We start from the raw sequence: 25,677 nt of genomic DNA on the forward strand, positions 1-25,677 counted from the left end.
TCAGGGCAGAGCCACCAGGAGATGGATCAGGCCTTTGTTCTAATGCTGGGATCCAAGCCTGAGGAGGAGGCAAAGAGCGGCAAAGAGCAAAGAGTTTCAAAATGCTCTATTTTACTGGCCATCAGAGTTTGAGATCCTCCAAAAGGGCCACCCCAGATTGGGGAGATGGGTGACAAAATGAAAAAGGAAGTTATGCATAATTGTAAACAGATACACATTAGGCAGAAAATCGTGGTCTTGCTATGCACTTTGGTTCATCCTCTCTTTGCGGATGCCACCATTTCTCTCCTCCGATCCCCCATGCAGAAATGCTTTGTGTACTGTTCTTCTCCAGCTACAGTGGTACCTCGGGTTAAGAACTTAATTCGTTCTGGAGGTCCGTTCTTAACCTGAAACTGTTCTTAACCTGAGGTACCACTTTAGCTAATGGGGCCTCCCACTGCTGCCACACAATTTCTGTTTTCATCCTGAAGCAAAGTTCTTAACCTGAAGCACTATTTCTGGGTTAGCGGAGTCTGTAACCTGAAGCGGAGTCTGTAACCTGAAGCGTATGTAACCTGAAGTGTCTGTAACCCAAGGTGATTTTAAATATATATAATGTTATATATTATATATTTATATATATTATACACACAAACATATATATATAAAACATTTATATATAAAAATTCATTTTTATCCACCCTGGGAAATGGTGATGTCTCAGGGGACCAGTTTGAGTCTAGGGGTTGGGAATCTACTCTGTTGTTGTTTTTCAGTTTTTCTTTCCTTCCCAGCATTTTTGTTTTTTAATCTCCTCCCATCCCTCATGTTGCTCTTTCTCCTTGATTGCTCAGCATCCTGTACTATCAGTGGTGCAGGTGCAGCAGGCAACACTTTTGTTTGGCTCCCTCCTTGGCTCCTGGGAGCTGAAGACCCTGCGAATGTGGGCTTTTCTGCTCAAAGTTCGGTGGATTGACACAGGAAAGGCTGGTCTTCAGCTGGAGGGTGGGAACCAAGGCACAGCACAGTTTCTGTAGTGTAGTGGTTATCACGTTCGCCTCACACGCGAAAGGTCCCTGGTTCGAAACCAGGCAGAAACAGTTTTATTCTTTATTTGTTGAGCTTGTTTTCAGTTGCTCCTCTAGATGGTGCTCACAGCATCCAACAGCAAGAAGACAAAGAAAATATAATACAATTGAATAAGCAATTATTATTTATTGCAGAAACAAGCCTGCTGACCAAAGGTAAAATTCACGTGAATTGTTCCACTCACTTGTACCTGTGGCCCCACCCACCACTGGGAAGGACAACCTTCAAACCATCCTAAATATCTTCACAGAAGTTTGTGGAAAACTTGGCCTATCACTCAAAATCCAAAAAACCAAATACTGCACCAACAGCACAAAACAACCCCTCTGCAGCACCATAAATCCCTCTCAATGGTGTAATGTTGGAAAGTGTTGATCACTTCTCCTACCTTTCCACAAGGGAGGGCATTGATGCTGAAATCCAGCATCGCCTGAGCCCCGCGAGTGCAGCTTTCTCCTGACTGAAACACAGAGTGTTTGAGGACTGGAACATTCGCAGAGAAACCAAAATGCTTGTTTACAAAGCTATTATACTACCAACTTTACTGTATGCTTGTGAAACATGGACCACGTATAAACTCCATCTCCCAACTTCTCAAAAGATTACATCAACGGTGTCTCCGTAAAATTTTACACATCACTTGGGAAGACAGGTGAACTAATGCCAGTGTACTGGAAGAAGCAAAGATCCCCAGTGTTGAAGCAATGATTCTTCAACATCAATTTTGTAGGACTGGTCATGTTGTTCAGACGCCTTACTATCATCTTCCAAAGCAACTACTCTATTCCGAACTTAAAAATGGAAAGTGTAATTCTGGTGGTCAACAAAAGAGGTTTAAAGATTCTCTCAAGGCAAGTCTTTAAAAATGTAGTATAAAACCAGCAGTTTTATGCTACATTTTTAATGTACACTGGCCTGCAAGTGCTCCAGTTGCAGAACAGCCTTTGCCAAAGGTGTCATGGACTTTGAAGATGCTCGAACTCAGGACGAAAGGGAGAAACACGCTAAGAGGAAGGCAAATCCTCACCGTGATCAACTCATGCCCGGAATCCTATGTCCCCACTGTGGAAGGACGTGTGGATCCAGAACTGGCCTCCACAGTCACTTACGGACACACCATTAAGACTGTGTTCATGGAAGACAATCTTACTTGGCTAAGAGTGATCACCAAAAATAAACAAGAAGAAGATAGAAGAGGGGGTATCTTCCTGCATTTGTTGAACAAAGCAAATTCTCATTTTAAAAAAGTGATTAAAAGTGTGTCAACCAACCCAAGTTGGTTGGATGGGCATCTTAAGAAGTGTGTGTGTGTGTGTGAATGTGTGTGTGAGTGAGAGAGAGAGAGCAAGCCTTAAAGCAGAGTCACCCCAAATGCAATCACTATGAAAGGAACACATTTTTTGCAAACTTAAAAGTAATTGCAGGCTCTTTAAGGTACCCATCGCTCCGCTCCTTTGACTGTTAGCGGGACGCAGCTCTCAGCCGCCCAGCCGCGCGCACTCGAAGGGGTTAAGGCCGCGGAGCTCTGAATCCTAGAGCGGTCACGGTCACGTGAGCAGAGGAGATGCCAAAGTGAAGGCTCTTTCTTTCCGGTCCTCTCCCTGGGATCGGAGAAGCATCTTTCATTCTCTGCTCGGTCTCTGCAGCTTGGGAAGGACTGAGGGGGTTGCAAATCCCCAGCGAGTGAAATGCAGAGGACTAGAAAGACAGGTGAGCGAGAGAGGCACTGGGGAGAGAATGCAAGGTTTTGCCAGGTGGCTTTTATTTCTGTTTTTTTTAAAGTGCCCTTTCTTCTTTTGCAATCTTGGTTACCTGGAAGCTCTGCTATAGGACAAAAATTCATACGAGGGAGACTTTTTTTGTATATGCGCTGCTGCAAAGGAGCAATGCAACTTAAAACATAAATAAAATACTTTTGAAACATTGTAGAGCACGAAGAGTATCTAAACAGCATCTAAAGAGATTTTAAAACAATAGCATGTCCTCACAGCTAATGCAGTTCCTAGCAAGCTTTACCCATCAGATGCCTGGGGGATCAGGAATGTTTTAAAATTCCTTCTGAAAGTTACTGATTTGTGGTGGGGGAGAGCTGCACGTCACCAGGGAGAGCATTCCAAAAGGAGGGACGTATCACTGAGAAGGCTGGACGACATGGGTGTTTTGAGAGAATGTTAGACTAGGAGGGCCAAACAGCAGCTGCGTGTTTGTCTTTCCTGGTGCTACTATCTGAATTATGAGATGCTGGGGATTGAACCCAAGATCTTCTTCATGCAAGGAATGCTCTCTAGCGCTGCGCTATAGCTGCTCCCCATGATAGGTAGAGGCTGCAGGGAACTGTCCTGGTCTACAGCACCTGCAGTGCTCTCTGTACTTATAACTGTCATTATCAGAAATGTACCATGAAGGTTTCCATCACTTTGATTGTGAGCACAGCAGGTTAATGGAAAAAGTGGCTAGGAGGGGAAGGTAACACATAATGTATATTGAGTATTTTTGTAGGTGTGGGAAGGTTGTTTGCTTGAAAATCGGATCAGAATTTTGGGGGTTGAGGAAGAAACTAACTGCATGACTGCATTGCATTCATTAAGAGATTCCCATGCATTCTCACCCGCATTACAGTAGGTTGTCTCATTTTCCTTCTATGTACATTTCTTCCATAGTGGCAGAAGGCTATTATAAAGAACACTTGACTCCCTCAAGTTGCTGAAAGGCTCAGATGCTTTGCTGTGTCACTTTGAGCTGATGGATCTTCAAGGATTTAGCAAGAGTGCTGAGGCAGCCCTCAAGGGTTGGTGCTGAAAGAGAGAGCAGCAAACAGCACAACAAGGACAGTCTCCCCCGGGGAGGAGACAACTGTGACGCAAGAGACAGTGACTGGTGGATCTCTGCTAAAGCATGGAACCTGAAATCAAAATGGAGGAGCAGAACGTGGCAGGTCCTGACCCAGAAGAGGGAAAGGGAGGGCAGGCTCTTCCAGAAATGATCAAGGAAGCTCTCTCTGAGAAAACGGAGCAAAATGTGAAACAGGAACCAGATGAAGGGCCATCAAGGAATTGGGATGCCCAGTTGCAGGAGTTCCTCAGTACGCTACAGGCCACATATTCAGAAGGGGAAAACCCACAAGTACCTGAGCTGAGGCAATGGTGTGGTCCTAAAACATCTCAGTTACTCTCCCAAAGAAAACTGGATCCCCAAAAGTGGCCCAGATCTTTGTGTGCTTCCCAAATCCAGCCACGACTCATTGGGGAAGCGCAAGAGGACCATGAGACCAATCTGGATGCAGCTTGCAGTGGGAAGCAGAAGGCAAGAACTCTGTCTGGGGATGGTGCCGAGATGGAGAGGCAGCGCCGGTGTTTTCGTGGGCTCTGCTATCAAGAGGCTGATGGGCCTCACAAGCTTTGCAGGCAGCTCCAGGTGCTTTGCCATCAGTGGCTGAAGCCAGAGAGACACACCAAGGAGCAGATCCTGGAACTGGTGACCCTGGAGCAGTTCCTGGCTGTCCTGCCACTGGAGATGCAGAGCTGGGTGAGGGAACGTAACCCAGGGAGCTGTGCCCAAGCAGTGACCCTGGCGGAGGAGTTCCTTCTGAGGCAGAAAGGGGCCAACAGCTGGGGAAAGCAGGTGAGACAACATTTCTAAACTGGTGTCTTTGAGTCACTCTTGGGTCTTCTTGTGTCCACAACCACAAAACCCTAATTGTGCACCCTGACAAGCCAGTGGCTTGGTTGCCAGCAAGAAGGAGCTATTTTAGTTTGGCATGTGAGAGTGCCTTGGAACTGGGGGGTGAGAAGTAGCCTGGTGCTGCTGCTGCTCAGTAGCTGGAGGAGAGTAAGTAGGACAGCTCCCATCATCTCTGATGAAATACAGTTTAATAGAATCCTAGAATTGTAGAGTTGGAAGGGACTCTGGGGGCAGCGGCGTAGCGTGAGTTGTCAGCACCCGGGGCAACACAAGTAATTTGCGCCCCCTAACCCGGGGCAAGGCACGTAATTTGCGCCCCCCCTAACCCCTAACCTGCGAGTTGCCGCTGGCGCTGCTGCCCAAACGACGCCGCTTGCCCGGAGGAGGAGGTGGGCAGAGAGGCGAGGAAAATGCAACGGCCCAGCAGCTGCAGCAGCAGCGGCGGAGGCGGGGCTGTGAGGAGTGGCTGCCTGGCGCGTCCTCCGCGGCGAGCGCTGAGAGCCGCTGCCTGCCGGGCGCCTTCAGCCGGGCGCCGCGAGACATGCGGCTCTGCTACAGCCTGCACCCGAGGCTCTTCGGCCACTCCGGAGGCAGCGAGCGCGCCCCCCCAGATGTTGCGCCCGGTGCGGCTTGCACCCCTTGCACCCCCCACGCTACGCCACTGTCTGGGGGGCATCTAATCCAACCCCTTTGCAATTGTTTCCATCATGCATTTGGGTTCTGAGGACGTGTTCTCTGCCTGATGCTTTAGTTGAGATCCCTGAATTGTTAGGGGTTGAACTAGATGACCCTCAGGGATCCTTCCACCTCTACAATTCTGTAAGTTATCCAAGAACTGCAGGCGGTCTGGCAGCGGTTTTTAATCATTGTAAGTTGCTCTTAAATGCTCTCCCTCTCTGTCTCTTTTCTACACAAGAGGTGGGATAATAGAAGTCCTTGTAAGACTTAAATATGCCTTCCTAAAACATTTTGCCTGCCTCTTATTGTCACTTTAAACTGATTCTCTTAACCTCACCTCTCCAGATCACAGAAGAAGAGTTTGTCAATCTCCCCAAGGCAAACCAGTCTTCCCAGAACACGACAGAGATGCTGCTTTTCACACAGGCTGAACAGGAGGCTGATGGGAGTGTGAACATATTGAGTAAGTCTCTCTGGGGACGGTCTCCCTGAGCACTGTGGGGTTCCTTAAGCAAGTTAGTCTCTGGCTTTCTCACTTTGCCTCATCTAAAATGATGGACTTGTCTTCCCATATCTAAGTCACGCCCCACAGACCTGAGGACCATTGTAGAAATGTATTAAATTGCTAAAACTGTCCACAGATGGACTGAGCCTTGGTCGTTGCCCAATCTGGCCTGTGTTAAATAAAGGGCCTATTTCTTCTGTAGGGAACAGGAGATAAAAGTGTGGAGAAGGTGGCTTGTCACCCTAACTGAGAATGATGCACTTGGACTAAGAGCGAGTCAATTTTGAACAGCATTGTAACACCTAGTTAGCTTCATGGGTGAGTGGGGATTTCATCTGGATCTTCCCAGACCTGGCCTAGGATCTTAACCGTGATGCCAACCCACAAAAGCAGGCATTCTGATGATCTGGGCAGATGAGGAGGAATGGTGGAGACCTCCACCTGAAGAGGTGTCTGGGCAGGAGCAGGATGGAGATACTATGGACCCAAATTCATGGTGGTGGTGAACAGGACACACCCCAGAAGAAGAAGAAGCAGCAAAGAGTTGGAGGATGAGGAACTGGAGCAAGCTAGCAGATGCTCTAGTCCTGAACAGAGAGACAGGACTCAGGTGTGGGAGAAACAGTACAGCAGGCAGTGGATACTATGTCCCTCGAAAGCCTGGTAGAACCCCCTCCTTCTCCGAGGACCAGGCGATCCCTTCATATCTTAGAGCTGAAGGCTAAACAGAGACAGAAATATTCTGTCACCATAGGCAGCAAGGAGGGGCTTAGAAGCTGTAAGGGGGTGGAGTGGGCGCTCTCAGTAACATCTCAAGACTGAAGACAGCATAATCCATAGTCTCTCTGTGTATTCTGTTGAATTAAATTAAAGAACTATCAGAAGTTCTCTGGGTCTCTGATTTCACTGGCAGCTAGCCTGGAAGTCGTGACATTCCTGATGGTTCATGCAATCTGGGTTTCTGAGACCTTCTTCCACAAAGAAAGGGTAGATTTCTATAGTGGAACATTGAAGGGGGCAGGAGGAGTTACCCATTTCCCAAGGATACCACAGAGCAGATGGAAAGAGATAAGCTATAATAATAATTTTATTTGTTTATTTGCCCCAGCCACTCTGGATGACTTCCAACAAATAAAAAAAGATAATAATACATAAAACATTAAAAAGCTTCCCCCTACTGGTCTACCTTCAGATGTCTTCTAAACGTTATATAGTTACTCATCTCCTTGACATCTGATGGGAGAGCATTGAAGGTGCTTTGTGCTTTGTTACCTACTTCCTTAATTTTAGCGCAATGCCTGATTCCTGTCTGGCTTCTCCCCTTTCTTCCAGAAGGTGGCGGGTGGCTCAGGAGAAGCGAGGATCAGAACCCTTTGCTGGAGAGACCTGAGCAACTGGAGCGACTGAAGACATCACTGAAAACAGCCGAAGAGAAGGATTTCCTGCATCAGCGTGAAGCTAATGGGAACCAAGATGTAGCAGAAAGGCAGAATGGAAGCAACAAAGAAAATGGAATGGATCCATTTGTTCTCCAACAAAGTGTTTGCAAAGGTGCCAATGAACCCTTCATCCAGCAGGATAAGGAGGAGGCAAAATATGACAAATTTGGGGAAAACTTTGTGGGAAGGTCACTCCTTACTACGCATGAGAGTGTTGATGCAGAGGAGAAGCCATACCAGTGTTGGCACTGTGGGAAAAGCTTTAGTAGCAGCTCGGATCTTGTGACGCATGAGAGGACCCATGTGGGTGAGAAACTGTACAAATGTTCCCACTGCGGCGAAAGTGAGAGAACCCACACAGGACAGAAGCCACATAAGTGCTCGCACTGTGGAAATACCTTTGGCTGGAACTCTCAAGAGGGGCTCCTCGCAGGAGAGAAGCCTTACACATGTTCTGAGTGTGGGAAAAGCTGCAGTCAGAGATCAGACCTCCTTAAACACCAGAGAACCCACACTGGCGAGAAACCTTACAAATGCTCAGTGTGTGGGAAAAACTTTAGAAACAGCTCAGGCCTCAAAGTACATCAGAGAATCCACACAGGTGAGAAGCCATATAAATGTTCGCACTGTGGGAAGTGCTTCAGTTGGAGCTCACACTTCATATCTCACGAGAGGATCCACACAGGGGTGTGCTCCTACTGCGGGAAAAGCTTTGGCCAGAAATCCGAACTCATTGAACATGAGAAGACCCACACAGCAGATGAGTTGTTTGCGTGTTATGCCTGTGGGAAAACTTTTGAAGTCAGTTTGGAACTGGTGGCACACGTGCGAACCCACAAAGAGAAGCCGTTTGAATGCTCGGTCTGTGGGAAAACCTTCAGAAACAGTTTGCAGCGCATCGCACATCAAAAAGTCCACACAGGAGAGAAACAGCATAAATGTTCCCATTGTGGGAAAAGCTTTAGCCAGAGACAGAGCCTTATTATTCATGAGAGAATCCATACAGGAGAGAAGCCGCACAAGTGCTTAGTCTGTGGGAAAAATTTCCGAAATGTCCCGAATCTTAAATCGCATGAGAGGACCCACACAGGAGAAAAACCATACAAATGCTCCCACTGCGACAAATGCTTCCGGTGGAGTTCCCACCTTGTATTGCACGAGAGAATTCACACGGGGGAGAAGCCCTACAGATGCACAGACTGCGGGAGAACCTTTGACAGGAGGTCGAACCTTCTTGTCCATGTGAGAATCCACACAGGGCAGAGGCCATACATCTGTTCAGACTGTGGGAAAAGTTTCACCTCAAGCTCTGTTCTCCTTCGACATCAGAAAATTCACGTGGGAGAGGATGTTTGTAGGTGCTCTGAATGTGGGAAAACATTCAGGCAGCGGTCAGACCAGGCAGAGAAGGCGTCAAAATGTTCCGAGTGTGTCAGAAGCAATTACTTCAGCTCGGATCTTGTCAAACGCACACGGACTTGTGCGGATGAAAAGCCATTCAAATGTTCGGTCTGTGGAAAAACTTTTAGGAACAGCTCACACCTCCTTACTCATCAGAGCGTCCACACAGGAGTTCAACCGTATCAGTGTTCAGACTGTGGGCGAAACATCGTCAGGCGGCCCAATCTCCTAGCACCCATAAGTGACCAGGCAGGGCAGAAACCCTATAAATGTTCCAGCTGCAAGGAAGGTTTTAACTAGAGATCAGTTCTCATGAGAACTTGGAAAAAATTGATATTGAATCTGCTTCTTTTCACCTCCCTTACCTTTTTCTTTCTTTCTGTACCTTTAAAAACTAAATATACCTTGTGTTTACCATCCTCTTGTTGGGGGCCACAGAAGCTGGTGGCTTTAAATAAATAATACTCCATTAGGAGAGAAACCAGGCTTGTAGATAGCATATATGCTCTGCAGACTATGGAAACAGTTTCCTCCAAGGGATGACCTTAAAGAATTAGTTTTGTTTTTATTGGCAATCACAAGGATGCAAATTGGTGGGAAACTTATGGCCCTTTAAATGTGATTGGACTACAGTTCCCATCAACCCCAACCAGGATGGCCAATGGTGAGGCAGTTTTAGTCCAGAATGTTCTGGAAAGCCACAGATTCCCCGTCCGCACTATTAACAAAGGCAAAGCCTCCCCACTTAATCACATTGGTTTTTCTAGAATTGGGATGTTATTGCTATGGGGAAAATACTCCTTCGTATCCCAGATACAGCAACTCTGGCAGATTCTATTAAGAACTGGGCTTTGCAAATTCATATATTCTATTACATTCTTTAAATAGTTTAGGATCCATTAGTGTACCATTTCACTTAGAGATTTCAGGAAGCCTTCTCCAATACTCTTTCCTAAGGCCTAGGAACTTGCTCCTTGAAACAAGCAGACGAAAAAAGAGTAAAGCTGTGATTGTCGGAATAATTTTTTACTGATAACCATCATCATGTGAGTTGTCTGAACTTGTGCAAAATGGCAGCGTAAAGACACCCCTGTTCTTCCATCCTCTATCTCTTTTTCATCAGTTGCCGTAAGCATTGTTGGGCTGATTTTGCCTTCAAGCATGGATGTGATTTACACTATAATGATACTATGTGAAACAGGATGATTAAAAAGCAGGCATGTGATGTATGAGGTCTAAAAGGCTAGCTCCAGAAAAAGCTTTTGCTCTCACTAGAGTGCCTATTAGGACGGTGGAAGCCGAAGTTGCTTGTGGGGGTAATTCTTTTACACAACTGTTTATCAATTCTTTTTTCCCCATCCCTGGTAAAGACCCCAGTGTTTGAAGTGCATTGGGATTCATATCCAGACACCCAAAATGTCGCCATGGGGTGTGCGCCTGTCTGGTATCCCATCCAGCCATGCCCCCTTTCCAGGATACTCTCTTACATCTCTTCCCACTCCCAGTTTTCCATTTTTCACCTGCAGTGGAATATCTTGCAACCTTTCCGTGCTGCGTTTGGGGTTCCCCCTGCCCCAATGTTTTTGTCTGCTTCTTCCCCTGAACTTGCCAACACGTCCCTCTTGTGCAAAGATAGCATTGTTTTGGCTACATAAGGTTTTGCACTTAGAGAGTGAGCTCCCTATTGGTGTAAAGAATTTGAATAAACTTGTCTTTTGCACCTGTTGCATTTTGTCTCCTTTTTCCTGCTTTTTGGTGCTGCACTTTGAATGTGTTTTGTCCAGCAGAAGACGGACAGGAGGGTTCTCAAAGACAGCACCTGCCTTGTCTTAACAACAGAAAAGAACAAGGCAGTTGATGCAGTTTCCTTCCTTTAGGCTTGATTACTTTCCTTTGAAACTGCTTTCCCTGCAATCTTTCCTTGGTGTGAATGGGAGGGTCCCTGCAGCTGTTTAGACTAGAGAAGGGCTGTAGCTCAGTGGTATAACATCTGTTTTGCATGTAGAAGGTCCCTGGTTCAATCCCTGGTACATTATTGAATTATATCGCTGCTGTAACTTGAATTTTTTACATATATAATTGTAGAAGGGACAACGTGGATCATCCTGGACAACCCCCAGCCGTGCAGGACTGGAACCCACAGCCCTGAGATTAAAAGTCCAATGCTCTACTGACTGAGCTGAACTTCTTCTATTAATAAAAAATAAAAAATATCCAGCAGCAGTAGAACAGACGAAGTGTAAAAACAGAATAGACTGCAAGCAGTAGCATCTGTTGCTGATATTAACAGCCCAGCTTCACCTCAGTTTGAATAAATCGCCTTTTTCTAAAGATTTCTGCGGGGAGGAGCATTTATAAGTTTCTAACTGATTTTTTTCCAGGTCCTGCTTCAGTAGGACTGGGAGTAAAAACAGTCCAAGAAGAACTGAGTAAATGAAAAACATATAATGAAGGTGCCAAAATGACCTGTCCAGTATTAATACAGGGCTGTGGCCTGAGGGGTGCGGTCCCTTTTGTTTGTGGGAGGGTGAAGAGGGGATTTCAAAAAATGCTTTAAGTATCTCCAGCCTCCCGTCTCTGTCTTATTGTATGTCTTCATAATCCAGCTCTCCCAAGTTGCTCTTTGGGTTCCATTTGTTGTAAGCGTCGCCCGTAGCAACGGGGCCTACAGGCATTCCAGACGCCAGACCCCTCACCAGCTTGCCTTCCCTTTGGCCTTGGTGGTAGAGGAGGGTGAAAACTCAGGATGGTGGCGGCTGGACTTGCAGCTGGGAAGTGGCCGTGGTGCTTGGTCTGTGGTGATCATTTCCCATTAAGCAACCAGTCATGTTGAGGAAACAGTGCTACTCAGGTTGATGTTGGGGCTGCCAGCTCTCAACCCCACGCACCCCACCAGCACTTCTGTATCGGAGGCAGAAATTCAACAGGTGAATAAGGTTGCTGCCCACAGGCAATCCTAGAAAACAGCTTTTCTTCAGGATTCCAACCAAGCCGGCCTCTGGGTGTAGATATCAACATTTAAAGAGAAAAGAAGATGTGAATTTATTCCAAGGCTTGTTTTGAGCTGGGGGTGGGGGGAGGCGGTGTTATTCCAGCTTGTAGCTTTTCCCAAAACTTAACTCCTGTTCCTTTTATAGTACAGTAGTACCTCGGGGTACAGACGCTTCAGGTTACAGACGCTTCTGGTTACAGACTCTGCTAACCCAGAAATAGTACCTCGAGTTAAGAACTTTGCTTCAGGATGAGAACAGAAATTGTGTGGCAGCAGCGGGAGGCCCCATTAGCTAAAGTGGTGCTTCAGGTTAAGAAGAGTTTCAGGTTAAGAACGGACCTCCAGAACGAATTAAGTTCTTAACCCGAGGTACCACTGTAGCTGGAGAAGAGAACAGTACACAAAGCATATCTGTCTCTTGACAGCTGTTTATTATGCTGCCTTTCCTCCAGAGAGCTTAGTACTGCGAGCATTGTGCTTCACTCACCTCCAATTTTAATTAATTAATTAGAACATTATATGGATCCAAACTACAAGAAAGAAGATTCCACCTAAACATTAGGAAGAACTTCTTGACAGTAAGAGCTGTTCGACAGTGGAATTTGCTGCCAAGGAGTGTGGTGGAGTCTCCTGCTTTGGAGGTCTTTAAGCAGAGGGTTGACAACCATATGTCAGGAGTGCTCTGATGGTGTTTCCTGCTTGGCAGAGGGTTGGACTCGATGGCCCTTGCGGTCTCTTCCAACTCTATGATTCTATGATTCTATAAGCCCTTCATCAGGAGGCTGCCAAGGTGGGAAATGCACCCAAATTAAAACAAATATTTAGGTTTAGTTGGAATCTAATGAAACCATTGGTTTGAGTTCTACCCTTTGGAGCAGGAGAGAACAAGCTTGCTCCATCTTCCATGTGACATTTGAGATATTTAAAGATGGCTAGCTTATCTCCTCTCAGTCTCCTCTTTTCCAGGCTAAACATACCCAGCTCCTTCAACCCTTCCTCATCAGGCTTGGTTTCCAGATCCTTGATCATCTTGGTTGCAACCTCCTCTGCACACTTTCCAGCTTATCAATATCCTCCTTAAATTGTGGTGCCCAGAACTGGACACAGTATTCCAGGTGTGGTCTGATCAAGGAAGAGTAGAATGGCACTATAACTTCCTTTAAAAGGGATGCGGGTGGCGCTGTGGGTTAAACCACAGAGCCTAGGATTTGTCGATCAGAAGGTTGGCGGTTCGAATCCCCGCAACGGGATGAGCTCCCGTTGCTCAGTCCCTGCTCCTGCCGACCTAGCAGTTCGAAAGCATGTCAAAGTGCAAGTAGATAAATAGGTACCGCTCCGGTGGGAAGGTAAACGACATTTCCGTGCGCTGCTCTGGTTCGCCACATGCTGGCCACATGACCCGGAAGCTGTATGCCGGCTTCCTCGGCAAAGAAAGCGAGATGAGCGCTGCAACCCCAGAGTCGGCAACGACTGGACCTAATGATCAGGGGTCCCTTTACCTTTACAGTGGTAGCTCGGGTTAAGTACTTAATTCGTTCTAGAGGTCTGTTCTTAACCTGAAGCACCACTTTAGCTCTGGCCGCCGTGCCACCAGAGCACGATTTCTGTTCTCATCCTGAAGCAAAGTTCTTAACCCGAGATACTATTTCTGGGTTAGCGGAGTCTGTAACCTGAAGCGCATGTAACCTGAGGTACCACTGTACCTTTGATCTGGGTACTGCAGCCTAGAATAGCATTAGCTCTTTTTGCTGCTGCATCACACTGTTGATGCAGCTGGTGGTCCACTAAGACCCCTACTGGCAAGCCATGTGTCTCCCCATCTTATATTGGTTCCCTACTGCAGAAAAGGTGAAATTTGCATTCATTGTTCCGCCCTCTTTCTCCTCTAGCCCCGCCCACTGCTGCTATGTGACCCGACTCAGCTCAAGCGAATGCAACCCTTAGGCTGAAAAGGGTTCCTCTCTCTTGCTTTAGCGTCTCCTACGCATAGCCAAAGGGGGTGGGGGTGGTTAAATGCACCGAGATGTCTTTCCTAGAGGGACCCAGCAAGGCACAACCGATGCAAAAACTCGGAGGACCGCTCTTCCGGCTTCCTCTCCTTGCAGCTGCATCTCTTTTAACTTCTGCATGTATATGTATATTTATTTCTAGTCTGGAAACAGCTGCAAGATCGCCAGATTCCAGATCGCCAGAAGAGTGCAATGCAACGGCTGCAAAGGGAAGGTGAGTTAAACGGAGGGAGGGAGAGAAATCAGAGAAAGCGGAATGTTTGCGCGAGGTGGGGGGTGGACCGCAGAAAATCCATGCTTGCAAAAAGGGAGCTTTGCAGAATAAAGGCACTTTAAAGCCACTTTTCCCCGCCAGATCAGAAGGCGCTCCCTTTCACTGGCACCAGCGGGGTATAGAGAGGTATACAAAGTTAATAAGTTGTTGTTTCAGTGGGACCAGGATCAAAGCTGTAGGGGTGGTGAAGAAAAGGAAGAGAGAGGCTCTGGGTGCAATGCTTGTTGCAACCAGCCATTTCCAAGGGGGGTTGCAAGCAGCAGGAACATTGGAAGCTGCTGTGCACTGAGTCAGACCATTGGTCCAGCTAGCTCAGTCGTGTCTGCACACTGACAGGCAGCAGCTTCCAGGGATCTCTCCCATTCCTACCCGGAGATACTTGGGGGGTAGAATCTGGAACCTTCTGTGTGCAAAGAAGATGTTCTTCCACTGAGCTATGACCTTTCCCAAACAGAAAACGTTGTTTACGAATAAACAACGTGGGGTGGGGTGGTTGAGCAAGAACTGAGTTCCCTTACCTTTTCAGAATTAAATAATTGGGGTTTTTTTTTGTCTGGGAGGAGCTGAAATGGATAATACCCCCAATGCCTGAGCAAAAGAAATATCACCTTGGCCATTTCTAATCCAGATCACTGTCTGCTTGAGTTTATTAATCACATCTTATATTTTGGCCCAGCGCCTGGGTTGTGTGTGTCTGTGGCACTGCGACTAGGCCCGAAATAAAATAAATAAATAATCAAACAAACTTTGTGGTGAACTCCCCCATAAAAAAGCCCTGATTAATAGTAAGGAAATAAAAAGGGCCCTGATCCAGCAGAACTTCACGTTCTTATTTCTTCATGAGGCCTGTTGCCATCATACTTCGCTTGCAGGCACCCTGTATGTATGTGTCAGGCACCTGAGTGAAAAGGATGGTGAACTATGCAGACTTTTGGTCTGATCCATCCATCCATCCGTCCGTCTGCTTGTCTTGCAGGGTGGAGGCTGCCCCAGTCGAAAGAGATGGATCATTTACTGCACCTGTTTCTCTTTGACAGACAGGCAGTATCAATGGCTGCTAGCTCTGGGGGCTGTGTTATCAGTCCACTGTCAGAGGCAATGTTTGCCAGCTGCTGGGAGTCGATACTGTACTAGATCAGTGTTTCCCAACCTTTTTTGGGCAAAGGCACACTTGTTTCATGGAAAAAATCTCGAGGCACACCACCATGCCAGATGGGGAAAGGTCACTTTTTACTTATGTAAAAAAAAAATAAAAAAATAGTAACAGCATAGAAGGTAGAGAAGGTAGGACTCGAACCAGTGGATTCACGTTACAATAAAGATTTTGACTAAACATGGGAAAGAACTTTCTGCTGGTAAGGGCTGTTCAACAGGGGAATGGTCTCCCTCGGGAGGTTTTTCCCTTCTTGGAGGTTTTTAAGCAGAGGTGGGATGTCTGTCTGCCATGGATGCTATGGCTGAGATTCCTGCACTGCAGGGGTTGTACAGTACTGGATAGCCCTGGGGATCCCTTCCAACTCTACGATTCTATTAGGATCCCTTTTATAAAAGAGAGAACTTTAATGGCACGGCCATTATTTATTTCGGCTTCTCCCAACGGGGCCACGAAGGATCAGAAAAGCTGAAGAAGAGACCCTTCCTCAGAGGAGGCGGGAGACCACCGGACCCGCCGAGGAGGGGAATCCGGCCGCCTTTCCCTCCAGAGCTTCGCCTTTTGCCCCGGCCAAGTTGCGCCGAGGGCGCCTTGCGGGCTCTGCGTGGCTTCAGGCGGAGCCTAGGAGCCACTTCCCAGCCTGGAGGGCAGGCTGTGCGCGGACCCCGCCACTCTCGGGGCGCGATCCAGACCCGGCTGCCTTCCACGGCCAGCAGAGGTAGGCCGCCGGCTTCTAACCCGGCGGAACTGGGGCGTCCCGGGCGCAGCGCCGCGCTCCCCGCTCCTCCCGCCCCCTTCTCCCGGGTGCCCCCTCCCTCCTTTGTTCTCCGGAGCCCCGCCTCCCCCTCTGCCCCAGCTCGCCTATTGGCTCACGCAGCCGCCACTCAGGTGGCGGCCCGCTTTGGCCCCGCTCCCCGGCCGCCGAGAGAGAGTGGGAGCGTGCGGGGCTGGGCTGGGCGGCCGGGCGTCTCCTTCCCTGCGCTGCTTCGGCCGCGTCTGCAGCCGCCGCGGGACCAGGCGGGAGGCCAGTCATGCCCAGACACTGCCAGCCGCTCGGAAGGAGCCGTCGCTCCGCCGGGCAGCGCCTGCCTGCGCGCCCCTCGCTCCCTGCGCCGAGGATGGCGGGGGCGCCGGGCGCAAGGCAGCGCCGGGGCTGCTGGGCAAGCGGCAGATGCTGATGCTGTTTGGGGAATTCCTGTCACAGGGAGCAAGGCAGAAGCGGATGACGGGGCACGTTCCCCGGGGGAGCGGGGCCGGAGGATTAGCCCGACTCGCCCGCCTCCCTCCCACGGCACACTAGGCAACGTCCGGCGGCACACTAGTGTGCCGCGGAACACCGGTTGGGAAACACTGTACTAGATGGACCATAGACCCAATCCAGAAGGCTTGTCTTATGTTCTTACGGTCTCCCCAGACAGGGCGTATGATTGCTAGATTGCTGTCCTTGTGACTAGTTAAATAGTTACCTGATGAGGGGCTGATAAACCTTCCTCCGCAACAGATTGCTTTCAACACCTTTGGGAGGAAGGTGGTGAAATGAGGTCAAAGATTTGTTGTTGTTGTTGTGACATTGATTGTTAATTCGCAGGGCAGAAAGAAATAAAAACAGAGAAGCAGGACTCCGATGGATCTGAAAAGGGGGACAAGCCAGAGGGGGGCGAAACAGACTGTCATGTCACCCAGGTGGGGAACAGCACAGAGCTTCTGGCTGGGATGGCTCCAAAGCCAATTAAGCAGGAACCTGAGGAGGAGCTGCAGCCGTGCTGGGAGGCCCAGTGGCAGGAGTTCCTGAAGACCATGCAGGCCCCTTGCTTAGGATGGAGACCCTCACAGCTGTCTCTGCCCCACTCAGGGGAAGGCCCAAAGGAATTCCGGGCCTCCTCTTGGCCGAGAAGAGGGTGTGCCACCCCGATTCTCCCCAGCCTTCCTAGAGAAGCCCTCCAGAAGGCCTGTGAAAGCAGCCCAGATCCCCCTGCAAGAGTGAAAGAAGAGATGATGGAGGAGGACGAGCCCATTGGCCTGGAGACTCGGTGCCAGTGCTTCCGGCGGTTCTGCTACTGGGAGGCCAAGGGGCCCCGCGAGGTGTGCAGGCGGCTTCAGGGGCTTTGCCGCCAGTGGCTGAGGCCGGAGAGGCACAGCAAGGAGCAGATCCTAGAACTGGTGACCCTGGAGCAGTTCCTAGCTGTCCTGCCCCAGGAAATGCAGAGCTGGGTCAGGGAAGGTTGCCCACAGACTTGCGCCCAGGCGGTGGCCCTGGCGGAGGATTTCCTGCTGAGGCTGGAGAGGAGAGAAGAACCGGTGAGTGCATTCTGCTTGGACTCAATCCTGAAGACTTATGCAGGAAATGCATCCTACTCTTGGATGTAATTAATCTCTCTATCAGGTTGCACATCATTCCTCTCTGTGCCATTGTGCAGGCGGGGAGTCGTTAAATCAGGGGTGTGGAAACTGAATCATAGCTCCTTGAGGTATGATTTTCATCAGATCTCAAGGACCACGTCTCCCCATATGAAGCAACCTGGACCCTGCAATCATCATCAGAGGCCCTTCTTTGCGTATCTTCTACAAGAGGTCCGCAGTGTGACAACACAAGAACAGGCCTTTTCTGTGGTGGCTCCCCATTTGTGGGGTGCTCTCCCCAGGGAGGCTCGTCTGGCGCCTCCATTACATACAGACAAAAACAAGTCCTCTTTTCCCAGGCCTTTGACTAATTAAGCAATCTATAGCCTCTTAAACTGTGGGGGGATTGTTTTTGTTTGTTATTATGGTGTGTCTTCTTATATTTTTATACTATAAACCACCCTGTGATCTTCAGATGGGCAGTACAGAAATTTAATAAATCACCATCCCTGATGTTTGGCACGTGCTGGCTGGGGCTGATGGGAATTGGAATCCAATCGGGAGGACCACAGACTCCTCACCCCTGAGTTAAAGGAGCCCTCCATGTGCAGAGGCAGTCTGTCTTTGTAATACCAGGTTGCTGGGATAAACAATGGAGGCAGGTGAAGTTTTTAATACCCTTTTGTTTAAAAGGGACATTTGGTTGCCTGCTGTGCTTATTATTATTATTATTATTTACATTATTATCCCATCTTGCCTCGCAGGAGCTCAAGGTGGCTTACACAGTCCTCCTCACAACAACCCTGTGAGGTAGGTTAGGGTGAGAGTCAACAAATGGCCCAAGCTCACCCGATGAGCTTCATGGCTGAGTGGGGATTTGAACTCTTATCTCGCAGGTCCTAGTCCAACACTAACCGTTACACCACCACGACTCATCGATACAGTGGTACCTCGGGTTACATACGCTTCAGGTTACAGACTCCGCTATCCCAGAAATATTACCTCGGGTTAAGAACTTTGCTTCAGGATGTGAACAGAAATTGTGCAGTGGCGGCACAGCGGCAGCAGGAGGCCCCATTAGCTAAAGTAGTGCTTCAGGTTAAGAACAGTTTCAGGTTAAGAACGGACCTCCAGAACGAATTAAGTGCTTAACCTGAGGTACCACTGTAGTTATCTGCTATATAGACAAGCCTTTCCCAACCTGTGGTCCTTGAGACGGCAACTCTTGCAGGTGCCTCTCCACTACTGCTCCCATCACCTTCGGCCTGGCTGGGGCTGATGGGAGTTGGCCTGATCTAGCAGGGCTGTTTTCTGAATGGTATCCCCTGTTCAGTTTCAGGAGCTGGAGCCTTTCGAGCGGGTGATTGTTAATTCCCCCAAGGCAGAAAAGGACCCCTCGGACACCGAAGAGTTGCAGCTCCCCATGGCGGTTGAGCAGGACAGCGATGGGGAGGCGAACTTGCTCAGTAAGTGTTGCTGGAAGAGAAGAGCCTGGGGCTGATGGAACGGGCTCATATTGGAACCAGATCTGAGGAAGAGAGAGGCATTCCCTTAGGAGAAGCCCATTCCTCGGGGGATGGGGATGAACACCTATCTTTTCATGCCAAGGATACTTCTCCAGTGGGTGGAGGGATTGTGGTAGTGGGCGGTTTGATCATTAGGAATATAGATCATGCTGCATTTGCAAGAAATCTATATTTTAATGCACACTTTGGAACTCACTGCCTGTTGACGTCAGGCAGATGCCTTCACTGTACTCCTTTCGGTGCCAGCTAAAAACATTGTTGAGGCAAGCCTATGAAGACATGTTGAACGCTGACGTGTGTTTTAACCTGTTTTTTAACTCATTGTTGATTTCAGTTATTTTTGATGGTTTTAAATTGTTGTTTTAAGCTCTCTTCTTCCTGATAGTTTCATTGTTTTACTCTTTTTGTAAACCGCTTTGAGGGTCATCGTCCCCGCAATCAAGTGGTTATATACAGTTTATGAAATAAAATGATAAAATATTGAAGACAGATATACTGACTTTTTCTACCCCCTGCCTAATTTTTTAGCCTTCTTTCATGCCATCCCCTACCACTGCTCCATGTTTTTTTCTAAATGGAAAAACCTCAAATTCTTTAAACCAGTGGTTCCAAAACTTTTTCAGGCGATCACCCCCTTGATTCCATAAACTCATATGACTCCAGTGTTCCCTACCCTATAAAAAGCATCCTTCAGAATAGTGGTTTGCACAAGCCACAAAAAAGACAGTAGCACATTAAGGTTCTAAACAGCAACAATCAATTGCGCATTTATTCAAAATCCAGTTAAAACTATTTAATTACTTCAACGAAATGGATGAACTTGATCCAGTAATCTCAGCTTTTCAAAGTCTGATAGACACCCCCAGGGCCTGAACTGCCACCCAGTTGCCTCTTAGCCCCCCTCCCCAGCACTGCCAAATACAAGATGGGCAACACCTGGCTTGAGAGCAGTACATGTGAAAAGGATCTAGGAGTCTTGGTTGACCACAAACTTGACATGAGCCAACAGTGCGACGCGGCAGCTAAAAAAGCCAATGCAATTCTGGGCTGCATCAATAGGAGTATAGCATCTAGATCAAGGGAAGTAATAGTGCCACTGTATTCTGCTCTGGTCAGACCTCACCTGGAGTACTGTGTCCAGTTCTGGGCACCACAATTCAAGGAGGACACTGACAAACTGGAACGTGTCCAGAGGAGGGCAACCAAAATGGTCAAAGGCCTGGAAACGATGCCTTATGAGGAACGGCTAAGGGAGCTGGGCATGTTTAGCCGGGAGAAGAGGAGGTTAAGGGGTGATATGATAGCCATGTTCAAATATATAAAAGGATGTCACATAGAGGAGGGAGAAAGGTTGTTTTCTGCTGCTCCAGAGAAGCGGACACGGAGCAATGGAGCCAAACTACAAGAAAGAAGATTCCACCTAAACATTAGGAAGAACTTCCTGACAGTAAGAGCTGTTTGACAGTGGAATTTGCTGCCAAGGAGTGTGGTGGAGTCTCCTACTTTGGAGGTCTTTAAGCAGAGGCTTGACAACCATATGTCAGGAGTGCTCGGGTGGTGTTTCCTGCTTGGCAGGGGGTTGGACTCGTTGGCCCTTGTGATCTCTTCCAACTCTATGATTCTATGATTCTAACATTGGGCAGTATTCCTTTAGACCCACATTCTTGTTCTCTCTTTGTTTTATTAGGTGATGGGCAGCTTAGCGAGAATGAGGAGGAGAATCGTCAGCTGGAGAGACGTGAGCAAGCTGAAGCAAGCTGGGCGCCCAGAGAAAAAACCCGAGGGGAATTTACCCAGGATTCTCTGTTTGTTTCCGGAACTGAGAAGAAGGAGAAGAATCTTCATGTAGAAAGACCCAAGGGAGTGGAACTTAATGATGTCTCCTTGGAAAAGGGCAGCGGGGCTTTGTTCCAGGTGTCTGAAGGGCCCGCAAGTCGGCAGGGGGTGAAGAAGCTCCAGGAAGACCCTCTGGGAAACACCCTGAGGAAAGGCTTTGACTGCAGAGAAGAAGATGCTCTACGCTTCAACAAAAACCCCTCCCAAGAGAGAATCCCCAATGAGAAGGCAGAGTGCAGGAAAAGCTTCGCCCAGAGCCCCGACGTAACTCGCCCGGAGAAGGCGCCATCGTACGAGTGCTCCTACTGCGGGAAGAGGTGGCCTTGCCAGTCCCAGCTGCGCCGGCACGTCAAGATCCACACGGGGGAGCGGCCCCACAAATGCACGGACTGCGGGAAAAGCTTCAGCACCAGCTCTAACCTCAGCCAGCACAAGCGAGTCCACACTGGGGAACGGCCCTACAGCTGCAAAGACTGTGGGAAAAGCTACCGGCGCCGAGCGTCGCTGCTCCAGCACGAGCGGGAGACCTGCCGGAAGGGTAGCCACTTAAACGCCCCGGCGCTGGGTTACGTGGTCCTGGGCAACTGCACTTTGCTGTGCATGAAAAAGTCGGTGCAGGGCGGGAGGAACTGCGTGATCGCGCCAAAGGGAGGGGAGGCCCCCCTAGCCGCTCAGCCCTTAAATACGTCGACGGGATATGTGCCGGAAAGTAGCCATCCCAATGATTAGAGCACAAGGGGGTGGGGGCAGGGGCAGGACAGAGAAATCCTTCGAAGAGCGTGGTTGGAGCTTTATTTAGGAATCGACAGCGGCAGGAAACGCACCCTTTGTGAGGCCGACTCCCTGTGGCAGCTCAGCGTGTAGAAACCTGTCCTATCTAAAGAGTTTGGCCTATAGAGGAAGGGTGAGAGAAACCAAGGAGCGCAACTCTGAGATGCACTGAAAAGGTGTGGTTTGTTGGGCCTGACGCATTACTGAGTGGGAACGATTTGCCATTGCTTTTAATGCAGAGTGAAAACATGCTGGCCCTGATAACATCATACGTCAGGAATGCACTGAAAATGATGTTGGGACTTCAACTCCCCATCAGCCCTAACCAAAATGGCCAGAAGGGAGCTGCTGGTCCAGCAACATGTTGAAGGCACCACACTGGCGATTCCCACCACACGTTTTCAAAGAGCAAAATCTGCTACATCAAGCAGAACACGCTAGCCAGGCACTTAACAAGCAGCCTTGTTTTTGCAGGCCCCAGCAGGCCACCGTACATGGGCTGTGTAACATCTGGGCTCACTCAGCTGATGGGCGAGGAATGTGTGCGTCACGTGTTGTGCAGGCTTCAAATGCAGTATGCGACGGGAGTGGGTCTGGAAGTGTGTTCGGATTGCGAAAATGCCATGAAACCTTGGTCAGTGAGCACAAGTCTTACCTACGTGCAGGAACTATATAAATATTCTGTTTGAGAGAAACATCAGCTGTTGCATTTGTCTTTTATTCACTATCCGAAAAGAAACCCTGGGAGATCAACCAAAAGGGTGACTGTCATTGAGGAAAGTGAAATTCTGTCTTTTAATTCCTTAAGAGGAGGATGGGGGGGGGGGCGGAATTCTTTAAAAAGGTTTGAGTTTTCATCAGCAAAAACTGGATGTCAAATTGCAACCATTCACACTACAGTGAAATCTCCTAAAATTTGAGTTATGAGATAGAGGAGATTCTGAGCTTCAGTCATGATCAGTAACTCCATCAGGGATAAGAAAACCTTTGCCCTTCCTGATGTTGCTGAGCTACAACTTCCCTCATCTCTGTAAGCATCCTTGCAGGTAGACTGAACAGCTATACCAAGACTGGACCAAAACCTTCAGTGGCATTTCTCAGCCTTTTCAGTTAACTGCCAATTATTTGTTTTGGCTGAGACTGGCTTTGTACAACAGCAGCTATACACACCCATACCTTGTGTTAGAAAAAGGTTGATAGGATCCACAGACTTTCCACCGCTACCACCCCTGGACAGCCCATGGGGGGGGGGGGGTTGCTCGTAGCATTTCAGGAAGTCATGTTCTTCCATTTATAAAATGTATTGTTTTGATATAATATGGGTTGTACTAAAGGTTTCAAGCTTCCAGTATTCATTCCCTTGTATAGAAAAAGACCACACGATTGGTAAGTTAAAAATGGTTTACTTACAAATTCTCCAAAGGTCAGGTTCATGTGCTTTTACGTACAGCATTCAGAAAAGGTTGCACAGGCAGTAAACATGGCTTCGTTACAGTGGCGGAAGTTCTTAAATTATTGGTATAGGAGCTTGAGTGGGGCTTGTTGGAGCTATACGGTCTGAGCTTGGAGCAGCCAGCTCTTTACATGCTGAGTTTCTCGGGTAACTTGAGGGTACAACAATACAGTCTTACAGTCTTTCCCCACTGACATTTAGTTTTCCCTATACACAGTATCGAGGCTAGCCCATTAGGGCCAATAGGACACTGCCGCATCAAATAGCTTTCGGCCAGCCCAGTCTGGCCTGCCTTCATACTTGCCTCCAGTCCAGGGGGTAGCTTCATCTGTCAGCTTCCTGCTTAGCCTCAATTTTGCCTTTGTGGAATTCAGCACAGAAGAGGATGGGAACAAAACCAGAAGAGTTGGCTGTGTCTCTCCACCTCTACCTGCTCTTGATTCTGGCTCCACCTACTGAGAGCCAGTGTGGTGTAGTGGTTAAGAGCGGTAGTCTCGTAATCTGGTGAACTGGGTTCGCGTCTCCGCTCCTCCACATGCAGCTGCTGGGTGACCTTGGGCCAGTCACACTTCTTTGAAGTCTCTCAGCCCCACTCACCTCACAGAGTGTTTGTTGTGGGGGAGGAAGGGAAAGGAGAATGTTAGCCGCTTTGAGACTCCTTAAAGGGAGTTAAAGGCGGGATATCAAATCCAAACTCTTCTTCTTCTTCTTCTTCTGTTGGCCCCCATGCCACTTTCCTGTAAGAAAGGGAAGACTTCCCCAGACATTTGTCCTCCCTACAGCCAAATGTCTGTGGCTGGCTAAAGATCACCAGATGGGCTTCAATCTAGACACTGTCAAACTCCCATCAGCACCATCAACAGTGCTTTAAATGTACAGTGTGACCCAACTCTAGCCATTCAGAGACTCTAATGGTTTGGGATCCTAAATTAAAGGACAGGAAAGGTTCCTCCTGTGAATTTTTAAGTGAGCTTCTCTTGGGATCCAATACAGTCCTCCAACCCTGCTGACCACTGATGCTTGCTCTCTTTGGGCTTTCAAGATGGCTTCTGGTGGTAACTGTGCTATTTCAATAGCAGCAGCTGACAAGAGCAGAATCCCATCGCCAGCATTGCTGCAGCTTACTAAAAGAGGAGACGGCAGTGATGTCAGCGAGGTGCAAACACGCCAGCAGGGGCACCAGATTTGTTCTAACAATGCACCTGCACCACTTGCCACACTCACTAAGCTACTGAGATGCCGGTAACAGGACAGATAAGCACCGCTGACCACTCCTGCCTTTTCTGCTGACCACTGAAACGCACAGTCTCATTCCCTTGGCTTTGGAGACAACCCAAGGTTGTGTGGCTCTGCCATTTCAAAGCTGCCTTAGCAGTCTACAAGGCCAGGAAAGCTTTTTAAAGAGAAATGAAACAGCAGCAACAACTGAACAATGAGATGATATCGCAATGAGGGATGCGGGTGGCGCTGTGGGTTAAACCACAGAGCCTAGGACTTGCCGATCAGAAGGTTGGCGGTTCGAATCCCCGTGATGGGGTGAGCTTCCGTTACTTGGTCCCTGCTCCTGCCCACCTAGCAGTTCTAAAGCACAAAGTGCAAGTAGATAAATAGGTACCGCTCCGGCGGGAAGGTAAACGGCGTTTCTGTGCGCTGCTCTGGTTTGCCAGAAGTGGCTTAGTCATGCTGGCCACATGACCCGGAAGCTGTATGCCGGCTCCCTGGCCCAATAAAGCGAGATGAGCACCGCAACCCCAGAGTCGGTCACAACTGGACCTAATGGTCAGGGGTCCCTTTACCTAAATATCGCAATCTCTGGGTTTTCTTACAACCCAGCAAAGGTTATGATGATTAATTCCTCCCAGGAGTTTAAAAAGACTGTGACTGGGCTGGTGATGCATTCTCCCCTTGTCACAGTTGATCCATGAAGGTAAGCGCTCTGATTTGTGCAAGCTATTTTCTACACCAATGCAGTGGGGGAAAGCTAAGTTGCGTCTCAAGTATGGCTCCTCATGTGCCTCAGTAGGTACACTCTGTGATAGAAGCTTTTTCCGCACTCTGGGCATTGTTGCTGCTTTTCGCCATTGTGGGTGCTCTGGTGTCTACGAAGGTTGGCGCTCTGGCGGAAGGATTTCCCACACTCGGAGCAGTGGTACGGTCTTTCTTCCGTGTGGATTTTCTTGTGTGCATTGAGATGCACCTGCTGGTAGAAGCCCTTTCCGCAGTCCGAGCATACGTATGGTTTCTCTCCCGTGTGCTGATGCCTTATCTGATGCCTGATAAGGTACGCTCTCTGACAGAACCGTTCCCCGCACTCGAGGCATATATGTGGCTTTTCGCCATTGTGGATGCTCTGATGTCTACGAAGGTCAGAGCTCTGGCGGAAGGATTTCCCGCACTCGGAACAATGGTGAGCCGCCTCTTCCGTGTGGATTTTCTTGTGTGCATTAAGGTGGGCTTTCTGGTAGAAGCTCTTCCCGCAGTCCGCACATTCGTACGGTTTCTCCCCAGCGTGGGTCCTCTCATGCTTGACAAGGTATTCTCTCTGACA

The 25,677-nt window shown here is 48.6% G+C and overlaps 2 protein-coding genes across 4 annotated transcripts; both read left to right on the plus strand.

Annotated features, from left to right (window-relative positions):
- Positions 1-665: 665 nt before the first annotated feature.
- LOC308580404 (uncharacterized protein) lies at positions 666-10,504 on the plus strand. Of its 2 annotated transcripts, none has more exons than XM_081181960.1 (4): positions 666-2,781; positions 3,732-4,692; positions 5,776-5,893; positions 7,268-10,504. In XM_081181960.1, exons 2-4 carry the CDS (start codon positions 3,967-3,969, stop codon positions 9,073-9,075), a joined length of 2,652 nt encoding a protein of 883 aa, XP_081038086.1. In that variant the 5' UTR covers positions 666-2,781; positions 3,732-3,966; the 3' UTR covers positions 9,076-10,504. The 2 variants fall into 2 exon arrangements, with proteins under 2 accessions (XP_081038086.1, XP_081038087.1); XM_081181961.1 differs by lacking the exon at positions 666-2,781 and adding an exon at positions 2,805-2,825.
- A 929-nt stretch (positions 10,505-11,433) lies between these two features.
- On the plus strand, positions 11,434-22,373 carry LOC308580612 (uncharacterized protein). 2 transcript variants are annotated; one of them, XM_081182524.1, is made up of 5 exons: positions 11,434-11,702; positions 13,919-13,990; positions 16,792-17,501; positions 18,877-19,009; positions 20,757-22,373. In XM_081182524.1, the coding sequence occupies exons 2-5, from the start codon at positions 13,969-13,971 to the stop codon at positions 21,632-21,634; spliced, it is 1,743 nt and encodes a 580-aa protein (XP_081038650.1). In that variant the 5' UTR covers positions 11,434-11,702; positions 13,919-13,968; the 3' UTR covers positions 21,635-22,373. The 2 variants fall into 2 exon arrangements, with proteins under 2 accessions (XP_081038650.1, XP_081038649.1); XM_081182523.1 differs by having other exon boundaries at positions 16,797-17,501.
- The last annotated feature ends 3,304 nt before the right edge of the window (positions 22,374-25,677 follow it).

The sequence above is a fragment of the Podarcis bocagei genome (genome assembly GCF_964188305.1).
Source record: "Podarcis bocagei genome assembly, chromosome: 2".
Taxonomy (NCBI): domain Eukaryota; kingdom Metazoa; phylum Chordata; class Lepidosauria; order Squamata; family Lacertidae; genus Podarcis; species Podarcis bocagei.